An 18,919-nucleotide genomic window follows, 5' to 3' on the forward strand; every position below is an offset into this window, starting at 1 on the left:
AAACTAAACCAAAAAAAAAAAATAATAATAATAAATCTATTTTTGTGTTAAAACCACAAACTCATGAATATGACAAACTTTTTCCCCATTATCTTATAAAAAAAAATAGTTTTAAAGGCTTTAAATGTAAAAATACATATCGTGATATACTTCTACATATTGTACCATAATCATAATGTCTTTATATATCTATCTATATCTATCTATCTATCTATCTATATATATATATATATATACACAGTTGAGGTCAAAAGTTTACAAAATCCTTCAGGTCCCACAAATTCTTTGGTTTTCCAGCATTTTTGTGTATTTGAACCCTTTCCAACAATGACTGTACTGTATGATTTGAGATCCATCTTTTCACACTGAGGACAACTGAGGGACTCATATGCCACTATCACAGAAGGTTTAAACGCTCACTGATGCTCCAGGAAAAATAATTTTTTTCTTATTTTGCTTAATATCATTTTTTTTTTCTTTTTTTCATTTAGTGCTGCCCTTCAGAGGCTACAGACAATAGTTACATGTTTTTCAGAAGACAAAATAAGTTAAATTTACCCTGATCTTCAAATTAAAAAAAGCTTTGACCTCAAGTGACTGTGAACCTTCTGTAATAGTTGCATATGAGTCCCTCAGTTGTCTTCAAAAGATGGATCTCAAAATCTTACAGTCATTGTTGGAAAGGGTTCAAATACACAAAAATGCTGAAAAACCAAAGAATTTGTAGGACCTGAAAGATTTTTCTGAAGAACAGTGGGCAGTTTAACTGTTTAGGACAAACAAGGGACTCATGAACAACTATTACTAAAAAAAAAAAAAAAAAAAAAAAAAAAAATTAAGAATCAAGGGGGTGTAAACTTTTGAACCAAGTCATTTATATAAATTCAGCTATTATCTTCTCTTGTGGACTATATGTAAACATATTTTATGTAAAAATATTTTATTCAGGTCAGTACTAAATAAACAATAACACGCATTTTGTATGATCCCTCTTATTTCGGTAAAATAATTAACATTTTTAAAGATTCTGAAAGGGGGGGTGTAAACTTTTGGCCTCAACATATATTTAATAAGTAAACAATAAAAATAATAAGGAACATCATGAAAAACGGCCATGAAGTCCATCAATTAACTGTCGCTCACTGGAAATATGTGACTCTGGCTATATTATTACATACATTTCACTGCACTCTCCAGTTGAAATGAATACTAGAGGCAGTAAAATACCTTTTTTCATATAAATTAAGATTACAGAGGAAGATTAATACTGGCATTTTTTGCACAGTTTCCTGCACAATATGACCACACAAATTTTCACTATAGTTATGTAATAGATTTTCTGCTGCAGTAAACATGCTCAGTAGCACACCTGGCACAACAACAAAAAAGTTTACATGCTATCTGGCGACAGTTACTAGACATTTCACCTTGAAACTGCCTTGAAACTGCCTTGAAACATGCTACAAATATGCAATATAATTTAGTAAAAATGTACACACATGCATGAGAGTGGAAAAAAATCCTTCTTATAATGATCTTATGGTTGTGTCACCTGAAAACCACAGCAAAGCTGGAGCAGTGTGTTTCAGGTTTTGCAGCAATGCAGCAAGAGTCATGTATTTAGGATGAGCCTGTGTTGCCTTAGATATTCTTGGATTATGGATTATAGGATGCATGACATTTTTTGGTCTCTTCATAATCCACATACATCAACTTGGATTAGTAATAAAATACTATTGATAGTAATAATATACCAAAAATGGTATGGTCATGTACATAAACTTAAATTACAGACAGTCAAACTAAATACTCTAACTTTCCAAACCTATCACATTCATTTGTTTCTATGGCAACAATTGATGCCACAGTGAAACAGAATTTCTTAGCAAGAGGTTCTCCTCATTCCTGTGGTAAGACTACAGTTCTCTCTCAAGGCTATAAAACCTCATTCTCATACAGCCAGAAGAGCAAGAGGACCCTCCAGAACCTCCCAGTATGCTCTGCCAGAGAATGAATCAAAAAATGAGAAGGAAGATTGCATGGGATGATAGGGTAAGACTAAAAAAAAAAAGGAAAGGGAAAAGGAAAGGGCAGAGAGGGAAAGAAAGAGAAAAAGGATGACAACAGAGCAATAAAGTAATACATATTAAACGGTGATCAGACTCATATTCGGGAATTTGTTATCAGATACACACACATACAGTATACTGTATATACCTTCTTAAATTTCTGAATGACAATTTGTACATACGTAATTGAAATTCAGTTTAAGTCCACTTTATTGGTATAATGAGCAATGTCACAGGAGAAAGAATGGTTTTGTTCTGGATGATTATATGGTAACCCTTTAGTATGGGAACAATTCTCACTATTAACTAGTTACTTATTAGCATAAGTACTGGCTATAACATACTGGCTGTTTATTAGTACATATAAATCACCTATTCTGCATGACCATATTCTACATCCCTAATACCTGAACATAACCAACTGTACTAACTATGAATAAGCAGCAAATTAGACGTTTATTAAGGCAAAAGCCATAGTTAATGGTTTGTTAATAGAAAGAACTGAACCTTGAAATAAAGTGTGACCAAAAATTCTTTTCAAGAAAATATATTCAAATAAAGCATAACTGAAAGTTATTTTTGAGTGTTTCTGTATTCTTCTCCACCAATGGTATGAAAATTTATTATAATTTATGTCTGATCATTGTTGTCACTTATACGATAATGGTGCACAAGTTTAGTTATTGATTATTCATGACAAGATTCTGACACTCTTTGTGTTCTTCACTTGCCACATGTTCTTCTGACTTGTTTTGTATTGACACATGGTCTGGATTGTGTCCATTTAACATGTTCTTTGCTTCTGCACATAGCTTTTGTTTTGTTTTTATGAGCTATGTCCTTATTTGTCTCATGTCTCTACATCAGTACATTGTTCCTGTAATGTTACATTACAGGACAAAGTACTGAATCTGAGTATCATTTTTTTTTTTTTTTTTAGATGACATTTAGACTATGTAGACATTTCAAAACCGAATTAATTCTTACTTGAATTTAAAACAACTCCGCCTTACATTTCTTTCTCATTGTTTAGCCTGTTTCACTATGAAATACAACAAATTACTGAAGTAAAACAGATTATGAATGTCTATGTACACTGCCTTCAATAGTGCATGGTCTGTAGATTCATCTGCTTCGACAGCTCTAGAATTGATTTTATGTAATTTACTGTGCTGCTCTCAAGAGATGAGCAAAATTCGACTCGTGTCTCATCAGAAACTTCCTTTGACAATACACAAAGCCATACTTCAGCGGAGCTGCAGGATGCCTTTCCCATTTTTCTTATGACACCATCATGATATAAATTCACTCCAATGTCCTATTTAGCACAGCAGGACAGAAACAATATAAACTAACGCTGCAATTACTGCCAATGAGGTTAAGGAATTCTTTATGAAAATTACTAACATTAGGAAGGAACATCTAAAGAATCGCTTGTTACTACTTCAGACAACCTATTGATTCCTGCACCTTCAGACCCAACCCTTTTTTTATTGGAGTGGTTTTCTTTTTCATTTAAGTAAAGCTGAAGAAGAGAGAAGAGATTTGTATGTGGGGTGTCACTGGGATAGGTAGAGAGAGACACAGAGTAAATGAGGTTGTAGATCAAGTGAGGTCAGAGAAAAGGAATGAAAAGAGCATTCCTTTTCTCTTTTTCATTTGACGAAGGCTTTTCCAGGGCTCTGACAGGCATAGCATAACAATGGGACAGAAATAGCAACTGTCTTTCCCAGAGGATCACCTCACAAGGAGCCACTCCAGCCATCAAAATGTTCATGAGCCCATGTGTTTATCTGCAATCGATTAAAGTGCTCCTTAGAGACGTTCAAACACAATCAATCAATAGTACTGAAGACCCAAACACAAAAGCTACAGTTCTACTTTGACCAGAGGACAATACAGACATTTATGCGATAGTCATCTAGCAATCCTTGACCCAGTATGCCACAGACATTAATATAAATTTGCTATAAGTCTGACCTTTGACTTTTATATCTAACATAAATAGGTCAGATGTTGTAAGAGATTTTTTCAGACTGTGAAAACATCATGGGTTATGTGTAGTCAGTATAACACATCCAAACTACCAAGTGAGAAGGCACCTTTGGTAAATAGGAGCAAAGGTGGCTGTGAAATTAAATCTGTATCATTTATCCTTTTGATCTTTCATTCAAAAAATCACAAAATTCTAACCTATCACTGATATAAAACAATGGAAAGTGGGAGAAAAACTCACAAAATAAACATGCTTTCTCTACTTCCTAAGATAACAGCTCTGAGTTTTCCTCTATAATGCTTAATGAGTTTGGAAAACACCTGACAAGAGATCAGAGTCCATTCCTTCATGCAGTATCTCTCCAGATCCTTCACATTCACAGCTCTATGTTGGTCCTTTTTCTCTGCCCCACTCATTTTCTATAGTGTTCAGTGGCAGATTTTTGCATTTGTTTTGAATCATTGTCCTGATGGAAGATCCAACCACAGCCCATTATAAGATTTCTAGCAGAGGCAGTCAGGTTTAAAATTTTTATCTGTTGGTATTTTATCGAATCCATGATGTCATCTATCTGAACAAGATGTCCAGGACCTCAAATATAAAAATAGCCCACTACATTAAAGATCCAGCAATATAACTGTGGGCATTGAGTACTTTTCATCCATGTTTGCACCAAACTCATCTGGTGCGTTTGCTACCAAAAAGCCCTTTTTAAAAAAAAGCTCCATTCAGTCAAAAGTTCTTTAAAGAACCATCTCGTTCTAACCTTTTTATAATCTGAACCTTGCCACAAAGAACATTTTGTGAAACAGAAAAAGGTTCTTCCATTGCATTGTGAAGCACCTTTATTTTTAAGAGTGTAGAAGCCGGTCCTGTTTGAAGTTCCAGTCATGTCTGACAACTGAATATGCTGGAGTTTGTGTTTGAATTTTTCTTGAAACTCTCCCGAACAACATGTGGTAATGTAGGGGCGGTCTGATTTTTTTTCTTTTTTTTTTATGTCAGGAGGATATAGATGCTCATCCTCTTTCAGGCAGATCTGTAGCATCTTTAGTTAACTGGAACAGGTTAATGCTCTGCTGTATTTGAAAATACAAATTGAAGAACACACTACAAAGAAAACATGAGATAAAAATGCATTTGCTGAAGCAACCATGGCATTTTAGCTTGCTTCTGTAAGACTTTATTGTAACTTGTATTTCATCGGACTCGTACATGAGCGCTCGGCATTGCAAATGCTGCGCTGTATAGGTGAGCTACCTAGCAAGTTTATTTGTGCGTATAGAGTTAGTTACATGATTAAAATATAATTTTAATCAACAATTGTATTATTGTACAATTGGCATTAACTGTGCATTCCTGTCCTGCAACAGCATTTCAACATGGTTTAAGTTTGGACATTCATTAGGAAAGATGTTGTAGAGAATTCTGATACTGTGCAGAATTATTTCATTTAGTGAAGACTTAAAAGTTATATTTCAGTAAAACAGGCCCAAAACCACCACCATGCACACCTAACCTTGATATCTAGCAAAAAAAAATCCACTTTTTTAAATAAGACATTAGACATTTCTTTTTATTCATGACAATCATCCCAGAACTACAAATTTGAGACAAACTTTTGTTTTTTTTTAATGTGAGGAATGGCTTCCACCTTGCTACTCTGTTGTCTGTATGTACAGTCATGGCCAAAAATATTGGCACCCTTGCAATTCTGTCAGAAAATGCAACACGTGATGCTCTTGTAATTTGTATTTAGGAAGTAACAGGTGTGTAGTAATCACTTTTGCAACCAGTTAAAATGGAGAAAAGTTGACTCAACCTTTGTGTTGTGTGTCACACTGAGCATGGAGAAAAGAAAGAAGTGTAAAGAGTTGTCTGTGGATTTGAGAGAAAAAAATTGTGGAAAAACATGGACAATCTTAAGGCTACAAGTCCATCTCCAGAGATCTTAATGTTCCTGTGTCCACTGTGCGCAATATCATCAAGAGGTTTACATGGACGGAAGAGCAAAATTAATGAAAAATTAGGGCACAACAGTGTCAGCTCACACTATCTGTCGAAAAGACCCAGGAGAACACCACTGCTGACACAAAGGCATAAAAAAGCAAGACTGGAGTTTGCTAAAACTTATGTGACAAAGCCACAATCCTTCTGGGAGAACGTATTGTGGACAGATGAGACATCATGGCACTGTTTACAGAAAAAGAAATGGGGCCTTCAAAGAAAAGAACACAGTCCCTACAGTCAAACATGGTGGAGGTTCAAAGATGTTTTGGGTTTGCTTTGCTGCTTCAGGCACTGAGCCTTGACTGTGTGAATGGTTTAATGAAATCTGATGATTACCAAAGAATTTTGGGGCGCAATGTAGTGGCCAGTGTCAGAAAGCTGCGTCTCTACTAGAGGTCATGGGTCTTCCAGCAGGACAATGACCCAAAGCACACTTCAAAAAGCACTCAGAAATGGTTACAAAGTGCTGGAGAGTTCTGAAATGGTCAGCAATGAGTCCAGATCTGAATTTCATAGAACACCAGTGAAAAGATCTCAAAGCAGCAGTTGGGAGAAAGCATCTTTTAAATCTGAATGACTTCTAGCAGTTTGCAAAAGAAGAGTGGTCCAAAATTCCAGTAGAGAGGTGTAAGAAACTCATTCATGGTTACAGGAAGCGGTTGATTTCAGTTTTTTTTTTTTCCAAAGGGGGTGCCAAATATTAAGTTAAGGGTGCCAATAACTTTGTCCAGTGCATTTTTTGGGTTCTGTGTGGAATTGTATCAGATTTGACTTTTCTTCTTAGTGTTTTTTTTTTGTTGTTTGTTTTTTTGTTTTTGTGTGTGTGTGTGTGTTGTTCCAGCAGAAAAAAATAATAAAATACGTGAGTACCAAAACATTTGCAACTGCAACAATTATCTCAGAGAAGGGTTGCATTTTCTGACAGAATTGCAAGGGTGCTGACATTTTTGGCCATGACTGCATAAAATGTGCATGTTTGCAAGTGTGTTTATTATTGTAATTTTTGCCTGATTTACTGTAGATCATAAAAGGCTGTTGCTTTGTGCTGAATTACTGACTGGGAGTTCAGACATGTTCAATGCAGGTGGGCTAATCGCAACATTTTTGACTATAAAATCCCATGAGCCTGTCCCTGAACTCTGTACAGAACAAATCATTTATACAACAGAACAACATCAGCTGCACTGCTGAGCCAATTATTTCTCTTCCTCTCTTCCTCTCTTTCTGTGTGTATTACAGATCCTTGGAAGATATTTCTCCTCACCAAACAGGGTTCACATGGGGTTATGCGCCACTCCACACCCTCAAATAATTTATCACCATTCAGCCCAGGCATGGCAAATCCCTAAAGACACAATTACCAAGCCCTTTTCACTGGAGAAATGACACACACACAAACACACAACACAACACAAAAAACTGCTCTGCTCAGTTTACTCTATTGTTATGTCAGGGTCTGTTCATTCTTCAGCATGACCAGCTGTTTTAGGGGCCGGGGCAGCACAGACTGTCTAAAACAGCAAGTGGGGTTGAATCTAAATGTGTCAGAAAAAAATACATAAATAAATAAATAAATATACTAAATATACTTTTAAATGGTTTACAGTCAGTCTGTAATATGAAATACTATACATCTAATATCCAGTTTTATTATTATCATTGTTTGTTTGTTTTTGCATAACATTAATATGAGGGAAATCTGTCAGTGTTTATTGTTCTGTTATGTTGGGACATAAAAAGAGCTAGCAGTGTATGCAGTCAAGGGCCACTAGCTCATCACAGCATTTCCATAATTCAGACTATAGGTTTTGCTAGCACATTGTGGTATATTCAGGCCACTGGTTTCATCATTTATGAAACTCCTTATCACTGGTTGCAGAACAGCTGAGCAAAGCTCAAAACTTATAGTCTGTATTTATGAAGGTCTTCATCAGGCTGATCACAGTGCAGAGCTAAATTTACACTCTGCATTTAGGAGGATTTTGATTATTCTTTGTGAAGGGATTTTGCTGCGGGCTGCATCCTTCCAGAAAAGCATCAATATCCTTCACAGAGAAAATAAGCGGGAAATCCTCCTCATGAAATGATAATGTGGACAGGGACACAAAATGCTGGGATATGTTTAATGGAAAATACAAACAAACAGCATGGATGCAAATACATTCATGCATGAAGAAGGACACAATATTGTAATCCAAAAAAAAAAAAAAAACACATGGATATAAGATATATGTTTTCAATAGTACCCAGAGCCCATCACAGAGACTCTGAGCTAAAGAACCTCTGAATCTTTTTCACTGTATTTTTATAACTTTCTTACCAGAACTGTTGTTCTTAATTATCTCCACAAAAAGGTCAGTGCTCTCAAAACAATTAACACAGCCATCACTGACTCTTAATTAAGAAAACATTCATTCATAAAAAAGTACTGTATTCTTTACAGCTACCACATATGTTATTTTTTCCCCCCCTAATATCTCAATACTTAGGTCACTTTTGTAATAAACCTCTTCAAACAGCAAGCCTATTTGGCAGCATTTTAGCAGTCTATTTGCTAAAATGTGCAATATGTGTCATTGAAATAAATTACATGAGCTTCCACATTAAGTACATTTTTAGGTTATATGGGGGAAAAATGTTTTTATGATTCATCAAATGATTCATCAAATCGTCAATGAACAGAACGTGGGGTCTGTGATGTGCTTTCTGAGGATAAGACTATTAAAACACTACTGACCTGAGATATTAAACACATACTTCAGAGCTGAAAATGAAGGATTTTACTATAGTATAAGTATATTTTTGGCTGAAGTAAATTTTTCATCTCAGTTTTTAGTATTCATTTCAAATGAGACAAATCTGCTATTATTTTAATCTCCAATCTGTTATTTGTCAGTTTAGATAGTTTATTATTGCTTCGCAAACCACCAGAAGACATTAACCAGTTTTAAATTCCAGTTGCACAGATGGGGAACATTGTAATGCTGCGTTACAATGTGCCCCGCTATTATTAAACTACGCTATTCTATGACATTAGCCATGTAATTTTCACTATTTACTGTTATAGATAAGAAACCACAAGAAACTGAAAAATGACAATCTTGTTTAATGTTTAATGTTCAGAAATTATTATTTCAAGAAATGTAAAGCATTTGGCTCGTTTATGTGTCTCGTGTTCTATGAGAGCTGTGTGTGGATGGAGGGAAGTGTTTTTCTGAATGTCAGATTGTGTTTCATCTATTTGCGCACATTGTTTTGAACTATACTGTATAGCTGTGTTTGGTCAGGGCCATCCCACACATAATTGCAATGTGTTCAATGTGAAACTCTAAAATTAGACATTTCACTTCCGTTCTTTTGAGGTAAATAACGAAAAACGTATACATTGTAATTATGAAACAAAAAATATATATATATATATTTATTATTGAGACTAGTCTGGCTTCAAAGTCTACCTGATATCTATAATGATTCACACATGTGCTTAACGTTGTTCAGTTTGACATACATATTCTTCTGAATGGTATGCGATTTATGACAGAATAGTCCCACTACTGATTGTTAATTTTTTCCTCACGTGTTTCACCTTTAGTAAGAACATATCAAAATGGATACATTTCAAGTGACATGGGAAAAATACACGAAAAATCAGAAAAGCAGTGTGCACATTTCTGGTTAAAAAAGAAAGCCTCTTTAAATTATTCTTGACTGCGCTGTATTGACTGCTTTGGTGCATGGCAATACGGTAGGTATTGCCGCCGCCCCCGACTCAAGAATCAAATGTCGCCCATGCTAATGGCCTACATTGTGTACAAGCATAATGTCTATGCAAAATCAGTAAATGTGCATAGTGGAGTCACACTTTACATAAAATATCAGAAAAAAATAGCACCAGAATATCAAGGTGAATAGAAAAAGAGTACAATCACATTTAACAGACCCTGTAGCACCTGCATTTCCTTAATGAGAATGTGTTGCAGAAATGTATTTTTAGCCTGATGTCATCATTTTGTATTGCACATTTGCACTAAAGCTGTTATTAAAGGACAAGTGAAAAAATAAGTGACAAATATTGCCTTTTTAAGTGGACCCCAGGGATAAAAATAAAATGATGAAAAATGTCAAACATCTCTTTAAACTAAGCTTTAACTAGTAACCTGCAGTGACAATTTAGCTAGCAGTATAACTGTAGATAGCTCAACCTCAAAAATGACAGTAACAGAAAGGTGTTCTTCAAAATTTCCTAAATAAAAAAGCTTAATTTCACTGGAAAATCTTTAGTAAACACTTTATCAGTGACAGCCTTCAAGGTCTGGCTAGATTATTCTACATGCCATTCAAAAGAGTTTGTTTAGTTTTATTTTAAAGCTTCAGGCTGCTGGAGAGATTCTGCATTCACTGACAAAATTTCTCAAATCACCATGACGGGCGCAAAAATCTATCTCTGAAGTTTTGTTGTTGTGTCAGAACTATAGAGGAATATTTGCTGAGTGAACTGAAAGCTCTCAAAATAGACTTCTTCTTGAAAATCAAATGCTCTGTAAGTGTTAAAAGGGGTGAGGTTTGATGTTGATGAATGTTCCCTCATCTATTTCACATACACACCCATGGATCACACCAATGTTAACAGCGGCTGTCTGAAATATATTTTTCAGCATTTAGTGATAATGCCTAGAGAGCTAATGCCCTGAAGCTATTAGCTTAGCTGATGTATATTTATGGTGTAGACGAATATATTTCAATAGTTTCAATATACACAAACTGTACACTGTGCGATCAAATTGAGTGGACATTTTATTGCACAATATTTACTCACTAAAATTATTTAAAAACTTACATTTTGGAACTGACACAATGAGGGACCTAACCCTAACATGTCTGTTAATCTGCCAAGTGGGCATAGTTATTAATAATGGATATTTGTTCATTTTGAAATAACTCCATTTAAGTTGAGGTTATTCAGGTTCAGATTGTTGAAACTACTAATATGAAATAAACCATCAATAGCTGAACAGAAACTTGGCTATTTTCTGTATCCATGAGCTGTTTAACAGGAACCCAGCGTCAAGGCAGACTTTCGCACTCTCTGCCTCTTTTTCTGGTCTGTCTGATGCACGTCCTCTCACTCTGTTAGCTCTGTCTTTCTGAGGAAAAAGTGCTTTGCACACACTTTTCAGGGTTTCATAATAATCATACGTTCAAAGGCTGCATGGAAACACAAAGGAGGGGGGGGGGATTCAAAGTGGGTTGCCATAGAAACAGTGTTACAGCCACCAGAAAACTGGAGAGTCCTGGGATTCGGTACTTTCACTGTTCATCAGTTATTAACGTTGTATTGTGCTCATTCCACATGAGTCTCCAGCAGAAACGCTGGGAAGAAGGTGATGTCTGAGATGTTGTGGACTGGACTTCTCTGACTTCTTATTTCATAGTAAGTTGAACAATATTGACAAGTTCAGACTTGCTTTTGAGCAGTAAGGTTCAATCATGATATCTTCTCTTTGCGTCTGTTTCTAATTACAATTTACTACTACTTTCACTATATTGCTTTTTAGTATTAATAGTATTAATAATACTATTAGTATAAATTAGTATAAATAGTTTAAATATACTAAAAATAATTAATTATAGTATTAATCTATGTGTACTGTATTTGACTACCAGAAACAATGCTTCTAAAAACAGAGGGAGGGTTGCTTCCATGCAACCTTGCAATACTGTTTGCAAATGTTATGGTTTCTGGAAACATCAGTTTGGTAAACTGTTGGTAATGAAGGAACTTGTGAGTTTGGGATGGGACTGTTTGTTTATTGAACTAGAAACTGGGTTGAAGGCCCTTCTAACTGCCTTTATATACTCTCTTTGTACAGAACGATGCAGATTTTCAGTAAGATGCCCACTGTTTAATACATCTAAAGCCAAGTTGCCAAAAAAGTTAGAAAAGAGTGGTTAAGACTTCCTGTATGTAGTTGACAACATTGCAAAGAATAGCACTAATATAATATGCTAACATGTAGAGTAGGCAGTATAATTACTGGCATGTTTTTAGACACCAACGGAGTTGTTGATTTTTTTTTTTTTTTTTTAAACGTCCTTATAGTGCTTGTTTTATGCCTGATCATATTCCAAATTAACACTTATCCTTAATAAACACAATATGATTATAAAAACGAATAACCACTTGTGTTAAAAAGATTTTCAATGTTTTCAGCGTTATTGTGCTTTTCATCCAAAGAGATACACACAGAAACCATACTGGTTTAACCAACCTCCCTAAACAGCATGTTAACAATTACACTTAATTGCTGATCAGTATAACAAAATCAATCATGTGCACTTCAAGGCCAGTGAGATACCCCATGTCTTCTATTTTAGTAAGTCGCCTTAACAGGATGTGGTAGTCTTTCTAAATTAATAAACTACAATTTCCTTTCCTTTTCTTTTTTTTTTTTTTTTTTTCCCGTAGTGCAGGGACCTTATTCACCCAAAAATGAAAACTTGCTGAAAATCCACTCCCCCTCAGTCTAAGATATAGATAAGTCTGTTTCTTTATTAGAACAGATTTTGAGAAATGTAGCATTATACATCATTGTCTCACCAATGGATCCTCTGGTTGGCGTCAGAATGAGAATCCAAACAGCTGATAACATTTAGCATATTGGCTATTTACAATAAAGCACATATTAATGCGTTATTCTGCATGCCCATATTTTAGATCCCTTAATCCGAGCCATACCTATATTTAACCACTACCTTACTAGCTATTAATAAGCAGCAAATTATGAGTTTGTTGAGGCAGTTAATAGTGAGTGAATAGTGAGAATCAGTCCCCAATAATAACTTTAAACTGTCTCTTCTGGTCGAAATATCAGTCCTTAATTCAAAATAATGCTTCCTCTACTAAAGTCCATCCCCTGTTGTCTTCTCACATAAAAAAAAACACTGTTTTTTTATTTAGAACTTTTTTGCACTATTGCATGTAAATGGTGCTTGGTCTGTGCATATTTCTCTCCTGATTTAGGTGAGATGACTTTTCAATTGAAAAGTTACATTTTTAAAAGTTAACTTCGGTTTTAAGTTCAAAATATTTTAAGTTAAACACATATTGGTTTATTACAAACATGCAGCTTTCTGCTTCACAAAATGGCAACTAATGGACTGGAGTCATGTGCATTACTTGTGAATCATTACAATGTTTTTATCAATTGTTTGGAATCTCATCCTGATAGCGCCCATTCTCTGTGTGATATAATACTATGTTTCACCAAATCTGTTCCAATGAAGAAACAAACTCATCCACATTTTGGATGGCCTGAGGGTGAGTAAATCATCAGAAAATTCTAAAACCTAAACAGTTTTTTTACTTAACATCAAAATGCACATTTGACTGCAATCCAGTCTTTAGACCAATGCATGATTAAAAATAACATAGAATAACTTACCAGTTGTTTCAACAATACCCTCCAAAATCACGACAATTTCGAACTGTTCCGTCTGCATGGATCGCTGTGAGAGCTCATAGAAGGGGCTCTTGTTGTCGATCACATGACAGATTGTGAGTGGTGACACGAGAAAGAGTTGGTCCGCTCCGGTGCTAAAACCCACATCCAGCTCCAGCTGATCCAGGGGGAGGAACTCACCCTCGGGCGTCTGTCGGGACTGCAGGAGTGAAAAGAGGGGAGATGGGGCGTAAAAATTGCTTTAGACACTGTACGGTGAATTGAGCTGTGAGGATAGACAGTCAGGCATCAAAGGACAGACAGGTAGGACATAAAATTAAAGCTCAAAGTATACAGTAAAGAAATCAATGCTATTTTTTACACCAATCGCAAGTTACCAAAGCACTATGCAGCAAGTCTTTGTGGTATTGTGCAAGGTTTTGCCAGCTTTTCTGGCCAGAATACTTAAATATAAATATATTTTAAATATATTTAATTAAATATATTTAAGTATTCTGGCCAGAAAAGCTGGCAAAACCTTGTACAATACCACAGAAACACAGAAAAAAACACAGAAACAAGGCAGCGGAGATTGAGAATATATTTTCTGCTGAACTTTTTCAGTTTCTTATGCTGTTTTAATTTGCACCTTTAACATTTAAATTAAATAAAGTTATTTCTCTTTCTCATTGTTTTAACCATTTTTAATTAAAAAAAATAATCATGAGAATGTCATGATTCTCCGGCAGGACTGGCTGAGTCTTTCAATGAACAACAGAGGGCAGGGTAACACTTTCCATTGCGGGGCCCATGTTACACATATTTCACGTAAATATAGCTACATCAGTAACAATATTAACAAAGTTTAACAGTTGTAGAAAACAGTGGTCTCGTATGTACAGATGTTTTGAAGTACATCTACCAAAATGTAGATGACCTAAAAGCAAAAATTCATCATTTGGTCACACTGATGTCATTCCAGGCCTCTGTGACTTTTTTTTTCCTCCTCTGTGGATCATAACATAAGATATGTAGTATTTATTTAACAAAACAGATAAGAATAATAGTACCCAAACTATGTTGCTTTCTGGAAGGCAATGGGTACGAACATTTTTCAAAATATCTTCTGTAATGTTCCATAGAAGAAAGCAAGTCACACAGGTTGCAAGTTGCAGGAACTAAATCAAGCAGAATAATGACTAAATTGTCTTTTTAGAGCTGCTTTACAACATCAATACTGTTATTTTCCAGTTAATTACTGTAATGCTGCTTACCAGATAACATTTATTTTTTTTTAACAATGCCTTTGTTACAAGTTATATGTACTTACTGTAGTAATAAAAATAATTTATGCATAATTGCATGCAGCTAACCCTAAACCAAACCCTCATCCTAACCCTAAACATACTGTATGTACATTTAGTTAATTAATATTACTCAGTTCTTATATGTATAATTACACTGTAAAAAAGGATACCATAAAATAAAGTGTAGCACATAGACTAAATAATTGGACAAAAGGCAGACCCTTACCTTGAGTAATTTACACCGGATCTGGGCTGAGACCATGTGGCTGTTGCGCAGATTTCCCACCCTGAACATCAATGTGAGTTTGCCATCACGCATGGAGATTGCTGCGTTTTCACTAAACATCAGAGTCTCTGCCCTCTTCTTGGGTTGAGACATCTTAATAAACATACAACCTATTAAAAAGGCATCCACTATGGAGCCCAAGATGGACTGAAACAAGAAGAGAATGATTCCTTCTGGACATTTATCTGTGATGTATCTGTGACCATATCCTATAGTGGCCTCTGTCTCAATGAAGAAAAGGAAAGCAGAGGGAAAGTTATAAACATTGGCAACACATGGCGTGTACTTCTCATCGTGGGTTCGGTTCAGGTCTCCTCTGATGTATGCAATGACCCACCACATTGAAGCCATGAACAACCAGGCTACTGTGTATGTGAGGATGAAGATAAAGAGGTTCCATCGCCATTTGAGGTCTACTAAAGTTGTGAATAAATCTGAGAGATATCTGCTAGTCTCTCCACCCAGGTTTCCATGCTGGACGTTACATCGTCCATTCTTGTCGACAAATCGCTGCCGTTTCCTTCTCTTGTCTTTCTGATGGCTGGAAGATGTGGTGGTCACTACCTGATAGTCGCTTCCAAATTTCTTACGAAGAGCAGACATTTTATCCTGCAGAGACAGAAGTAAAGCTAACTTGACTGTCTAATATTTTAGCAGTGTATTAGACCTGTCATGACCTTTTCACTGGATAAAGATGTTATAAGTAAAAACAAAAGCATACAAAGACCAAAGCTGGTTGTCACATGAATAAGTTGTCACATAGGCGTATTTTAGTAACTACTGTAGCAACTTTTGAGTCAGAACTCAAATAAAAATCACTCAAATAAACTCAAATAAATTAATAAATCATCACATTTTTATAATTACTGGTGATTAAACAAATTAACACAAAACACACTGTCTACATTTTAACAAAGGTCAACCTTACAATGTAGATTTAACTGAAAGGGTTATATGTCCGTTTTATAGTAATGTTATTTAGTTGAATAATTAGTCAGTAGCTTTATAGGTTACACTAGTAAACTGTACTTGCTATACTTAGTTGAAGATTAGTTGCTTGTAACCATGCATAATTACAGTACTATAGTAAGTATGTGCAACCAGAACACTGTAAAATAAAGTATTACAGTTTTAAGTTTTGTTGGCTTTATCCTCATTGGCTGTTTTGCTCCATAACAACTTTATTGTTTACATTTTGCTGTAACAACATTAACATTTTGTGCAAGATAGCTTTTGTACTCGAGATAGAAAATAAGCTAATGAAAAAAAGTGTTCATGGACAGCAGATTCCATATTTACAGCTGTAAAAAATGTACTGTATCTTGGCCAGTATGACGGCAGCAAGAAAAGCTTTTGTGTAGTCAACACATATTGACTTTCAAACCTACAGTACCCTGATTAATAGTCAGCATAAACTGTGACGACAGCCCCGATCTAATGAAAATAATTAAGAACAAGAAAAGACAATAGTCTTACCTATATTTTACCATACAGGGATTTCTCCTCTCTTCTCATTACCTGCGTTCCAGCATTTCGGACTAAAGCGTAGTTTAAAGAGAAGGGATCGTTTATTTATTTTCTAAAACGGTATAACGATACATGATTCCTCGTTGGGGCTGAAAGCAGAGATGCAGGAAACTCTCCACAGACGCTGTCCAGCAGCTCGGGTGCTGAAACACACGGTCTGTCTTCACTCATCTGTTTATTTGAGTTTCACAAAGCCGAGCCCAAAGTTGTGGATGTGGATTTTCGTCAGTCTCATCACAGATGAACAGTCCGAACACAGATGAGCGAATCCTTCCGTCTAGCAATTTGCGCAACAACTGATGGGTACAAAAACTTGTCTTGATGCTTTCCAACACCTGAGGTTTTTCTCCACCTCTGTCTGCTCTGCAGCAGAACATATGCAACTTAACTAGAATACGTTGCTTGGAGGCTGTGTGTTAAATGGTTATCAATTCATCCGGACGCGCCTCAGACAGTCAGATTCACAGATTTCCTTCCCAAACCCAAAGCTAGTCGTTCCAGTGTTATCGAGCTCGTTTTAAGAGAATAAAACAAAAATGGCCATACGGTTGCAGGGACGGCCAGGTCGTGTCCTTCAGACCCTCAGAGTGAGTGTGCGAGACAGCCCTTTGTCTCTTCAGTTCTCCTGGACGCTGCGCGTTTCTCTCGCCGTGTCTGAAGCTCCTCACAGGATACTGAGGTGTGTGTATCATTCACCAGGGGTGGGCGGAACTTCACAATCACAATTCACGTTTATTGGCTAAGGAAGTTACACTCACCAGGAATCTGAGTTATTCATATTACAAACAGTCAATGTGTCATATACATTAGTACAGTTTTCAGTATATGAATAAAAAAAACAATGCAGTACACAACGCTACATAAAATACAATAGGATACAGTCCACATTTAGGATGTATATGTTGTAAAGAATGCTATAAACAATCATTACCAACTCGTAGGTAACGTGTATTCAAAACAGACGCTTTCTTACTGGATGTTCCTGCTCTGTGTGCATAATTCATCAGTGTGCGTTTTAGACGTTGTTTTAGGTAAGTGGTTTCATAATGGAACGATCAAATTTCAGTCAGATTCTCAGTAAGATTAAGTCACATATTCTTTTTTTTTTTTTTTCAAAATAAGTGGCATTATGGAAGTAAAAGAAGTTGTGAATGCAGATTATATGTTATGTAAAGAGTAAAGATTAGTTATTCAGTGAGTAAATGCAATAGCCTACACAAAACAAAACAGCAGATGCAGACATGCAGCACTATATTTTAATGGTGCAGTATTAATGAAGGCCACACTCACATACTTATTTTTTTATTATTATTATTTTTTCCTTTGTGTACGGCACAGCAAATTATGGTCGCTGATTACACAACAAAGCAAACAGTAATGCCCAAAACCTTTGAGTCAAACAGAAAAGGCGTGTTTTACTGTCTGTTGTCAAATTGCTATAATTTTTCTTTTGTCAAGATCAAACACTTGTTGTATGTGTGTGTATCTATTTATAGCTTGTGTGGATGTCAAATGTAATTTACCCATCAAAGGAGAGCGATGACCAGCCACCTGCCTGGCATATCGCTGTAGTCTACCTGCCTAATTTGATTTGTGTTGACAGTCTGATTTACTGAAACCTTGGGAGGATGTAGATGCACTTTGAAAAACCTTAACACTTACTCTAAACAGAAAAGCTCTTTGGATCATACCTAACTGAGAAGGAAGCTGAAGCAATGTATTCTAGAAGGGAATCATTTGTTAGTATGTCTTGTGAAGGCATAAATGATGTTGTACATTCATCATCCTGATTTATCAAGGCAGTAACAGCATATTTACACTCTAAAGCTGTGTGTGTGTGTGTGTGTGTGTGTACTTGTTTTTGCTACATAGTGGGGACCAAATGTCCCCACAATGATAGTAAAACCTGAAATTTTTGACATTGTGGGGACCGGCCTGCGGTAAATGATGTTTATCTGAAAGTGTAACGATGCAAACATGTTTTCTGTGAGGGCTAGGTTTAGGGTTAGGGTTGGGTTAGGGGATAGACAATATTGTTTGGTCAGTACAAAATCTATAGAAGTCTATGGAAAGTCCCCACAATTCACAAAAACAAACATGTGTGTGTGTGTGTGTGTGTGTGTGTGTGTGTGTGTGTGTGTGTGTGTGTGTGTGTGTGTGCCTTGTGTCACAAATCAAAATACATTTTTCATTCCACTACACCTGGAAGAATGAACAGCTCCTCCCATCATTCAAGGATAAATAGATTATTGATCTGTGCTTGTTAACGCAAGACACTTTCCTAT

General features: G+C 35.8%; 1 protein-coding gene across 1 annotated transcript in view; it reads right to left on the bottom strand.

Moving 5' to 3' along the window:
• Positions 1–17,298, bottom strand: part of kcnj3a (potassium inwardly rectifying channel subfamily J member 3a) — a 34,516-nt gene extending 17,218 nt beyond the window's left edge. The window contains exons 1-3 of the mRNA XM_051119264.1: positions 16,584–17,298; positions 15,048–15,716; positions 13,518–13,734 (exon numbers count right to left, since the gene is read on the bottom strand). Coding sequence (XP_050975221.1) covers positions 13,518–13,734; positions 15,048–15,710 — 880 coding nt within the window. The 5' untranslated portion in view covers positions 15,711–15,716; positions 16,584–17,298. The remainder of the gene's footprint in view (positions 1–13,517; positions 13,735–15,047; positions 15,717–16,583) is intronic.
• Between the last annotated feature and the right edge of the window lie 1,621 nt (positions 17,299–18,919).

Source organism: Labeo rohita, chromosome 9 (genome assembly GCF_022985175.1).
Source record: "Labeo rohita strain BAU-BD-2019 chromosome 9, IGBB_LRoh.1.0, whole genome shotgun sequence".
Classification (NCBI taxonomy): domain Eukaryota; kingdom Metazoa; phylum Chordata; class Actinopteri; order Cypriniformes; family Cyprinidae; genus Labeo; species Labeo rohita.